This window comes from Olea europaea, chromosome 1 (genome assembly GCF_002742605.1).
Source record: "Olea europaea var. sylvestris chromosome 1, O_europaea_v1, whole genome shotgun sequence".
Lineage (NCBI taxonomy): Eukaryota > Viridiplantae > Streptophyta > Magnoliopsida > Lamiales > Oleaceae > Olea > Olea europaea.
In genome coordinates this window covers 6,519,694-6,530,383 of record NC_036237.1, presented here as the reverse complement: position 1 = coordinate 6,530,383, position 10,690 = coordinate 6,519,694, and the positions used below count along the sequence as shown (strand labels likewise).

General features: G+C 34.1%; 2 protein-coding genes across 2 annotated transcripts; one reads left to right on the top strand and one right to left on the bottom strand.

Annotated features, from left to right (window-relative positions):
• LOC111389286 (ras-related protein RABD2a) lies at positions 1 to 4,630 on the bottom strand. The gene is made up of 8 exons (XM_023014224.1): positions 4,413 to 4,630; positions 3,326 to 3,398; positions 2,330 to 2,377; positions 2,010 to 2,057; positions 1,131 to 1,202; positions 892 to 1,047; positions 702 to 805; positions 1 to 504 (listed from the first exon to the last, which is right to left on the bottom strand). Exons 1-8 carry the CDS (start codon positions 4,424 to 4,426, stop codon positions 408 to 410), a joined length of 612 nt encoding a protein of 203 aa, XP_022869992.1. The 5' UTR covers positions 4,427 to 4,630; the 3' UTR covers positions 1 to 407.
• A 534-nt stretch (positions 4,631 to 5,164) lies between these two features.
• LOC111403678 (ALA-interacting subunit 5-like) lies at positions 5,165 to 9,774 on the top strand. The gene is made up of 9 exons (XM_023032269.1): positions 5,165 to 5,252; positions 5,368 to 5,415; positions 5,796 to 5,854; positions 5,950 to 6,024; positions 7,124 to 7,255; positions 7,359 to 7,429; positions 7,663 to 7,963; positions 8,559 to 8,848; positions 9,415 to 9,774. The coding sequence occupies exons 1-9, from the start codon at positions 5,165 to 5,167 to the stop codon at positions 9,467 to 9,469; spliced, it is 1,119 nt and encodes a 372-aa protein (XP_022888037.1). The 3' UTR covers positions 9,470 to 9,774.
• Positions 9,775 to 10,690: the final 916 nt, after the last annotated feature.

Sequence of the window (10,690 nt, the reverse complement as noted above, 5' to 3'; positions counted from 1 at the left end):
TGTTTAAAGAATCTCTTCGATATGCTTTATGGATAAAATTACTACCAGAACTTAACACTTTGGCAAACTATTTTATTACAATTTCAACTCACACAAATCACCATCTTACATAATCCTTCCCTTTGCAACACCAGTTGCCTAAACATCAGGAAGCAACTCGACTCTGAAGACCAAGTCCGACGTACCAGAGGACCAGGTATAGAACAGTAACAAAACAACAAACAAATGTTACTAATAAGTAACAGTTTTTAATTTGTACAGGCCACTTCGAATCCAATGAACTTGAAAGAATGCAACTTACATAAGATGCACATCGAGCATGGATTACTTGATCAATAGGTGATAACAAACTTCGTCTTTTGGAAGTATTGGGGAGAATTTTATCTTCACATGTCAACGGCAGGCAACTACGAAGAGCAGCAGCCACTCTTCTGGGCAACAGGTTGTCCACGAATCTGCACAGTGGATGGCCTTGCATTGCTAGATACAGGCTGACTTGCCATTCTGCAATTTCCGGAAGGGAAGTTATGTATTACAAATATCATACAAACGAGGTAACAAGATACCCATAAGATAAGAGTACGAAGTCTAAAAGGACAATAAACAAGCAGGATCAATATAAGTTTTTATGGTCTGTCTGTGCAACTTATGGTGCCAAGAGCTAAACAAAACAAGACGGCAGAATATGTTAAAAATGGTACCTATTCTTAATGTCAGCAACCATTGCCATGAATGCCTGTTCAACATTGGTAGCATTTTTGGCACTGGTCTCCATGAATGGAATGCCAATTTCATCTGCAAAAGCCTTTTTACGACAGGAAATACACGTTATGTCAGTCAAAACTAGTCTGCTCAAATACAATAATAAGCTGGCTAAACAGTGATTTGTACCTTAGCTGTTTCATAGGGCACGGCTCGGTTCTCAGCGAGATCACACTTATTTCCGACCAGAAGCTTGTTCACATTTTCACTAGCATAGCGATCAATTTCGTTCAACCATTGCTTCACATTATTGAAGCTTTCTTGGTCGGTTACATCATACACTATCTGCCAGAAGAGTCGACAACACAGGTCATGAAAACGGGGACACAAAGGTCAACGGTAAGATATAAGCGTTGAAAGAAACTTACAATGATGCCGTGTGCACCACGGTAGTAGCTACTAGTTATCGTTCTGAAACGTTCTTGTCCTGCAGTATCCCACTGCAAGCAACAGAAGAACAAAGGTGAAAATCAGCCTGCTCCATCAACAGGAAAGGAAATAAAGAATCACAATCTTGCAATACAGTGTTGGAGATACAGCATCAAAATATTCACATAACTCATCAGTTGAACAGAAAAATTATACGGAACAAGTTAGATGGACAATGTAATGGACATGCATGCAGTTGACAGGCAAGTATAAAACCCTTCTTAAGGAAGAACATTTCAGATCTTATGACCGGCCCAAAATAGTCAAATTTTCAGTTAAAAATCAAAGCCTTAGTGCAGATACAATTTACTAAAAGTTGTAATTGTAGTCATTATTTTTTATGGCAGCTATTAATAATGCTGCTTTACTTTATCAGGCGCCTCAGACTTTTCCTTTGCATCCCAGAATAAAAAAGCATAATATATTGTTAATTGAATTAGATTGAAGAACGTGAAAGGATTTATCCTCAAAAGTTGAGACAAAGAAAACGAGAGTTATCCCTTATGTACAGCTTCTCACATCTACGTAATAATAAACCAATGTATGTAACTACATAATATTTCGGTTAAGTTCAATTAATCGGGTAATAAACCATCCAAGAACCTTAACATAAGATAAGAACTTATGAATATAATATTTAAAAGTAAATTAGTAGCTCTACCAATATGTGCCGAGGACAACAAAAAATGCCACGACCCTTAATCGTAACTCAAAGGACTAAATCAAGAGATAGTTTTAACAATATTAAACTACAGTTAACAATATTAAACTACAGTCATAGTTCAGACCAAAATTTAGATTCAAGACGAGAAACTTACAATTTGCAATTTGATTGTCTTCCCATCTTGCTCCACAGTGCGTATTTTCTGCAACAATAGAAACATAATTTAGCCCCCGTTTGGCCCCCCATTAAATTCGATTTCATTTTTCTCTCTTCTAGTTTCAACCACATAATCTTCTATAAAATAATATTACATGTAAATAAAAAAAAAAAATTCCTTCTTTTTCAACCACTTATTTTTCGAAAAAGCACTACTCCACCCATTTTCATTTCAAAAAATGGGGGCCAAACGGGAGTTTAGATGTGGAAAATTATGCCAAATACAAGTAACCAAACTCACAAAGATTAAGTTCTTACAAAGTCAACACCAATTGTGCTGATGTAACTGTCCAAGTATGAATCATCCTGCATGCAGATTAAATATGATCAGCAACTAACCTAAATTCATAAAAACTACAAACGATGCCAAGATATGAAAGCAGAAATCCAAATATAATTTCCATTGCCTATTGCAGCTTTGTATTAAAATGATGAAATCCACCACCTTCTCTTATTACCTCAGAGGCTAACACGGATATTGCATGTTATTCACAAGCTTAAAAAATAGTATTCTACAGATTACTAAAGGGAGCAAAAAGAAGTTAATTAACTGCCAAGTTATTATTAGTACTGCTCTTGCTGAAACTGAGAGCACAGGCTCAGCCTTGGCAGAGTGAAAAGGAGCCCTAAAACCAACCCTAGTTAGAAAGCCTAAAGGAAATTCATATTTCAAACTTTTCCAAAATCTTATAGTCACACTAGTTCCTTTTTTCAAGAAGGGTGTATTCAGTATGACAATATTTACCATTGTTAATATAGCTTTTATTCAGTTTGTCATATTAGCTTAGTTCAATAAGAAATAAGAAAGAAAACAAATAGAAAATGGATTAGTTGAACCAAGGGTATTCTTATCCCTTGTTTGAGCCCCATTTTTTCGTCAAAATACATTTTTCAACAATGATTTGACCATACTTCAATCACACATTTTTTAATAAAATAATATTCCACGCAAATTCAAGATTTTTCTTTATTTTTTAACCACACATTTTTCCATTAATATATATATATTTTTTGGATAGGTAAATTTTCCATTAATATATTATTCAAAAATGCATTTTTTGACAAGAATGGAGCTCAAACATGGGCTTAATATTTACTTTATCATTATGAGAGATGGCGAATCTTCTCATACAAAATTGAAATGTTAATTTAAAATTCAAAAGGTGATGATAAAGGAAGAATACGAAAAAAACTCAAGAAGAATGTAAAGTCTTGCTGATGTTACATTTGAGGAAGTAACTTCAAATGACTTACAGCAAATCTCAGGAGAAGACATGACTTGCCTACACCAGAATCTCCAATTAATAGAAGTTTGAATAAGTAGTCACTGCAGAACTCAAGTCAAGTGTCGTGGTTAATATGACATTATGGAGTATTCCAAGATACACATACAGTTATAGTCAACGAGAAAATAGCATAAGTTGGATGAAATAGATCGGCAGAACACAAATATAAAACTTTTCCAAGCTTTTCAACACGATGTACAAAAATAAGTAAACTGACACAATTTTCAATCAAGTATGCAACCCAAACAGAGGGAATCGAGGATGTATTCATGCCTCTTCTATGTAAATGCTTAGGAGTTAGGACATATCCATGTGGGTTAGCTTGGCCCAACTTGGCATGCTTTAAAATTATTATTTATCAATACAATAAATAAATTTTTACAGGTTACCTTCAAAAGAACTCCTTTTTCTGATGAAAATTGGCCACTTAAACAAAAATTGTTAAGAGTGCTAGTTGTTTTGAAAATAATAGAAGCTCATCGAGGGAGTTAAAAATAAATGGCTAATTAAAATTTCTTTTCTAGTTAAGAATAACAACATCCTATTAGTTCCTGAACATAATGACCCGTAGAACTCATTTGTGTAACCAGTAATTACAAAATACTCTCTAACATGACCTTTTTACCATAAATAAACGGAACCCATTCATGTCTTCTGTCCACGTAGGAACTTTGCATCAATAGTAAAGATGCAATTTTCTTATCTAATCGATAAGTAGATCCCAACTCTTCACTAAAGTTCACACTTTTCCATATTGTAAGGACCTGGTTCAATGTGTTTACTCCAAACCGAATAAAAACGGAAAATAAAATTGTTTGTGTAAAAAACCCAAAGCACCAATCGATAAAATCTAGTAACAAGCAGAAAACCCCAACTTTACGGCAAACAACAAGTCGTGGATCTAAAATATACATCAATACATAACAATAAGCACAATTGACACTTGCCAATCAAATTTGAAGCAGATCTAAAAATAAATAAAACCAACTTCCGAGTTTTCAGGCCCTAAATGTTAATGTTTTTGACGTTCAATTGTAAAGAACAGAGAGAATTACTATTCGGGATTCATGATTGGATAGGATGAAATGAAGGAAGATGATCCAACAGTACTGAAGGCGGAATATTATCCTTCCGACGGCTGGAGATTAGCCAAAATAGAATCGTCTCCGGAGGAGTTAACACGGGTTGACGAGGCTGAATAAAAGTAAATGGATACCAAAAAGAAATTGTAGCGCTGGAAATTACTTATAGAGAACACCGACAGGATACTAACGGTGAGGAGTTCGAGGAGGAGAGGAATGATACACGAAATTATATGGAGTACCCAATTCTTTGGTTTATTATAAATGTTGCCCCTTAAGATTCATATTAGTATAAATTAACCCCTAGAGGATAAAAAAAATAACATTAATAATTTTTTATATAATTGTGGTCTCCCTCTCCATTATTCATGTGCTTTTGTTTGCAATATTTTTTGTTTCATTATTTGTAGTTTTAGGGATCGAGTATTGTAGCAACATTCTCACAACTTGTGATCGACTCCAATTTTTTTGCCCTTGTAATAGAATAATTCGGTGACTTATTGATTTTAATTGATTTTTGGCGTCGTAATTTGAGCGATTTAATTTTGTGTAGGAGAAGTTGAGAGTCTGAGAAAGATATTTTATTTTAAAATATTTTTGTACTTCTCATGTGATTGTTGATGATCTTATTAGATCACATCGATTTCACATTTTCTATGGTTCGATTTTTTTTTTTTTTTTTTTTTTTTTTTCTTTTTTTAATAAAAAATAATTAAGAAATACTCATGGTAACCATTCGAGCCGACGAAATTAGTAATATTATCCGTGAACGTATTGAACAATATAATAGAGAAGTAAAGATTGTAAATACTGGTACCGTACTTCAAGCCAGAAATCTTCTCCTTTGAACCTCATTTATATATATCTCTAGAAAAACTTTGATATATTTACATATAATTAATTGCTTATATATCCGCGATGAGCTCAGGAGATGAAGCTTCTCAAACAATTTCCAAGAAATCCAAGAAGCCTCAATGTAGATTGCTTTTCTGTGTTTCTTTCAATATAACATTATTTTTTATCATTCTCTTTTATTTCTTAACTTATGTTTATGCAGCTATTAATCATTTAACTTATAATTGATTTGATGCGTTGGATAATTTATTATTGAAAAAAAAAAATTATAATTCTTAGATGATTATAAGCATGTTTCAGAAGTGGTTATAAATGATTTTGTTTATGAACCGAAGAAATGAACGTTGAATAGATGGATAGTATTTGCAAAGAATGCGCCGATAAAAATTATTTTTTTGTGAAAATCCTTACACTTACTAATATCATTGACCACGTTATTCTTGATATTGATTGGATCAAGAAAAGATACCCTCATTGTTACAATTTTGTAATGTTTTCCAGATTCCAGATTTACTCAGCAGGAACTTCCTGCTTGCAAACCAATATTAACTCCCGGATTGGTACGGTTTTCCAATACTATACATATTCATGTCGATCCACTTGATCTTGAAGTTCAAAATTTTTTATTTAACTTTTGATTTTGCAACTAATTCAGGTCATAACAACTTTAATCTCCATTGGCATCATATTTGTTCCTATCGGCCTCGGTTCCTTGTCTGCATCAGAGCATGTAATATTGTAGCACATCTTTCTTGTGACTAAATTTAAACAATGCTCACTGAACTTTAAACTTATTACTACTTACTCACTCATCTTTCACGCGTTACTGAATACCACGTTATTGAATACTCACTCATCTTTCCATATAGTTACCCATTCACCACTCGTCTCTTCGAATAATTGGGCAAGTTTTGCGGCAACTTTCCGACAACTTCTGACCATCAAGACCGTTGGATTTTGATACCGTTGGAAAACCCACGATATCCTTTTCAATTACCATCCAAAATCTCCTGATAACTCCAAGGGATTCAACCTGAAAATTGTCGCAAAAGTCGCACAAAAAATCTGAAAATTTGGGCAGATTTTCAAATTTTTTTGGGTGATTTTGCAACAATTTTCCGACAATTTCTGACAACCAAAACTGCTGGATTTTAATACCGTTGGGAAGCCCACAATTTCCTCTTCAATTACCATCCAATATTTCCTCATAACTCCAAAGAATTCGATCGGAATAAACTCACAAAGTCAGCATCTCGAACTCTGTCCAGATTTTCGCATTTTCGGGATACTGACTTTGTAGGTTTATTCCGACCGAATCTTTTGGAGTTATGGAAATTTTTTGGGTGGTAATTGAAAACGACATTGTGAGCTTTCCAACGGTATCAAGATCCAGCAGTTTTGGTGGTCAAAAAATTGTCGCAAAAGTCGCACAAAAATTCTGAAATTTTGGGCAGATTTTCAGATTTCTTGGACGACTTTTGAGGCAATTTTTAGGTCGAATCCCTTGGAGTTATGGGGAGAGTTTGGATGATAATTGAAGAGGACATCGTGGGCTTTCCAATGATATCAAAATCCGGTGGTCTTGATGGCCGGAAGTTGTCGAAAAATTGCTGCAAAAGTCCCCCAATTATTTCAAGAGACGAGTGGTGGAGTGGTAACTATATGAAAAGATGAGCGAGTATTCAGTAATGCGTGAAAGATGAGGGAGTAAGTAGTAACAAGTTTAAAGTTCAGTGAGCATTGGTTAAATTTACTCTCTTTCTTGTTGCGGTCTCTTCTCAGCCTCAGTGGTTAGTATTAGAAAAGTTTCTCTTTTTTCTTACATTTAGGTGGTGGAAATTGTCGACCGATATGATGATGCTTGTATTCCTTCAAATGGAGACGACGAGGCAGCAAAGCGTGAGAGGCTTTCATTCATCCAGAACGCGAAAACAAATAAAACCTGTATCAGGAATTTAGTTGTCAGTTTAATCCCTTGTAACTTTTTGTATTAATACATTGAGCACTTGACTCTTCTCCTTTATTACTTTGATTTTATCATACAACTTTTGAGCATCTCTCCAGGTTCCAAAGAAGATGAAGCATCCCATTCATGTATATTATCAGCTTGACAACTTCTATCAAAACCATCGAAGGTATGTTACAATATGTGAAAGTCATTTTATTTTCCCTTTTCATGTAGCCAAACATTGCATATTCATTTACTTATGAACATGGATGTTTTGATCTTGGAGTTGATAGAAGAAAAATGAAATCGCGAAGCAAAAAATGAGAAGAAAATCATGTGTAAATTAGCAAATTTTTCTTTGATTATGCAAGTACCAGTATATCAGTACCTTTCTTGACTTGAAACTGTACCATGGTACAGATATGTAAAAAGTAGAAGTGATAGGCAATACCGGAGCCCCGGGTCCGAGGGAGATACAAAGACTTGTGCTCCTGAGTCTGAAGTCGATGATCACAGACCTATTGTTCCATGCGGCTTAATTGCTTGGAGTTTATTCAACGATACATATGGGATTTCGACCAAAGACAATCCCATACCAATTAACAAGAAAGATATTGCATGGCAAAGTGACAAGAACTCTAAATTTGGGTCTAATGTCTATCCTAAAAATTTCCAAAAGCAAGATCCTGTCGGGGGTGGAAAACTTAATGAAAGCCTGCCAGTAAGTCGACTATCCCTTTTTCTCTATATCAATTTTATTGCAGCTCAAAATCACATTTCATATTGTTCAAATTACTTACATTTGATTTTCAATTTTGGCACTCATTTTCAATGAACTTTCATAAGCTTTATCTAAATTAAAACGTTGTACATGACACCGTTAACATGACCAATTTGATTCGAGGCCCGGCACTAATAGAAGTTGCTTACTTTCCTACTGACAAAGGGAAAAGGCAGTTTTTTTTTCCTTTAACAGTGAGCATCTAAATTAAAAAGCTGTACTTAACACGTCAATCTGTTTCAAGTTCCAGCGCTAATAGAAGTTGCTCAGTTTCTTTATAGCAAAGGAAAAGGGCAGGGTTTCCTTCTTCATAGTGTGCAGGTCTACTCTGATCAATTCATGTAACTTGAAAGTTTCAAAAATTCAGAATAAATTGTTCCCATCTTTCCCCCTGGGTCTGAGATACTTGAACTGATTTAGAGCATCAATGCACAGCATTAATAGTCGTAACACGTCAGTACAGTATAAAATATATATTTCTTTATCTTCTCCTGATTCGTATTAATAGTTTTGTCCATGTGATTTCATGTAATAGTTGAGTGAACAAGAGGATCTTCTTGTTTGGATGAGAACTGCAGCATTGCCCAATTTCAGAAAGTTATATGGGAGGATAGAGACTGACTTGGAAGCCGATGAGAAGATAACAGTAGTAATACAAAACAATTATAATACATATTCTTTCGACAGCAAAAAACAGCTAGTACTTTCCACAACTACTTGGATTGGTGGGAAAAATGACTTTCTTGGCAAGGCCTATATCTCTGTTGGTGGAACTTGCTTGTTCCTTGCAATAGCTTTCATATTAACTTATGTCATCAAGCCTAGGTAAATAATTTCTCCATATTTTCTTCTACAATATTATTATTATTATTATATTTTTATTTTTATTTTATTTTTTGCAAAAAGCAAGAGCCCCTTCGAAGAAATCACCTTGTCTCATAAATACGCATGTTTTTGGAGTTATGAAAAGCAATGTTTTTTGATCATCTCTGAAAGAAGTTAACCAAGATTTGTGCCATCTTTATTTATTATTATACGAAGAAATATAAACAATTACAAACTTAGGAGGGGATAAATAAAATGATTTCGAGCTTTTGCAATTGCAAATTAGAACAATGGAACAATATGGTAAATTATGAATTAGCCTACACTTTATCCCGTGTACTCTCATCATACTTCTTGTCATCATGCGTTGAGTTAGGTACTTAGTTGGCTCCTAATGACCATGTACCAAGTTTTATTTACATGGATTTTCGTTTAAATTGTGATCACTTTTCAGTAGAATTTTATTATTATTATTATTATTATTATTATTATTATTATTATTATTATTATTATTATTATTATCATCATCATCATTTTAATTTATTTTATTTTTTTGCTTTGTGCAGGCCTTTGGGGGACCCAGCCTACTTGTCTTGGAATCTAAATTCTGCAACGCGCTAATTATAGAACTTGCTACACAGATCCCTGCCAAATTACTCACAGTGCGGGCCCCGACATTTTTTTTCATGTGGGACCGACCCCTACAATGAGGGGTCGGTAAATCCCCCGTAGGAAACCTATTTTTTAATCTGTCTAATTCTAGTGGTCATTTTACTAATATATTGAGGGAAATTTCGCACGTTGAATTAGAGAAAAATCGATAAAATTAAGAGAGTATTGTGACAATATTTGATAGTTGTATTGTTCAATTTTACAAGACTAAGTGTATAAAACATGCCATGAATTATCAACCGTGCAAAACAATATACGCATCTAGTGACTACTCATATTTGACTTCTCCCCATGGAAACCCACACTTCTAATTTTTGATTTATATTTGGCTCAACCCCCTTGTAAGCTAACAAAAACTCGATTTAAGTTGTCTTGTTTTGATCCTATTTGATAGAAATTAAAATTTAAATTTAACCTAAATCAAAGTTAATAATCAATTTTAACATGTTTTATGGAACGTACAACTTTTCTACTACGTATTTCATCAACTTTTATTAAAATATGCTGAAAATAATATACTAAAAATATGATTTTAATCCCTATTATTTAATGGATGAAAATGAGAAAATTTATAACCCCGAGCCAGGCAATAACATTATTTTGAATCCATTCAATTTGAATTGATATTTTCTCCATCACAATTATTGCCAGAGTCTCAATCTAATCTAATTTCTTAAATGTCTCGACCTAAGTTCATAGAGATACACATGCAAAGTCAAAAGTGAGTGCTTGGCGTTGGAGGTGAGGGGGTTTAACTCCCTGCCAACTCGCCAACAAACCTCACCTTCCTATGCTCAATATATTTATAAATTACATAGTGGGTAATCTAATCATTTAAAAAGCTTGAACCCACATATGCATGTCTGATCTTTATAAATCTACGTCTCAACTTCCATTTCTGCAGCTATGGCAATGAATAAGCTGCTTATAATTTCTGCACTTGTGCTTATAGTGTGTTCATTAACATGCGGAGCAACTCTGTACCTGGTGGGTGATACCTCCGGCTGGGATATTAGTACTAATCTTGAAACATGGGTGAAGGACAAGAGGTTCCTTGTTGGTGATGATTTACGTAAGTACTTTTTTAATCATCAAATTATAAGTTTGTTGGAATCATCTGGTCTGAACTTTTAAATAAGCTGCTTGTATGTCATGGTTATTTACTTATTT

Coding starts and splice junctions, on each gene's coding strand:
- LOC111389286 (XM_023014224.1), bottom strand. Junction 2,378..3,325: donor GTCTTCTCCTGAGATTTGCT/GTAAGTCATTTG, acceptor ATCTGCATGCAG/GATGATTCATACTTGGACAG. Junction 1,203..2,009: donor AGACAATCAAATTGCAAATT/GTAAGTTTCTCG, acceptor TGTTGCTTGCAG/TGGGATACTGCAGGACAAGA.
- LOC111403678 (XM_023032269.1), top strand. CDS start 5,165: ATGGTAACCATTCGAGCCGACGAAATTAGTAATATTATCCGTGAACGT. Junction 5,416..5,795: donor GAAATCCAAGAAGCCTCAAT/GTAGATTGCTTT, acceptor AATGTTTTCCAG/ATTCCAGATTTACTCAGCAG. Junction 6,025..7,123: donor CCTTGTCTGCATCAGAGCAT/GTAATATTGTAG, acceptor TCTTACATTTAG/GTGGTGGAAATTGTCGACCG.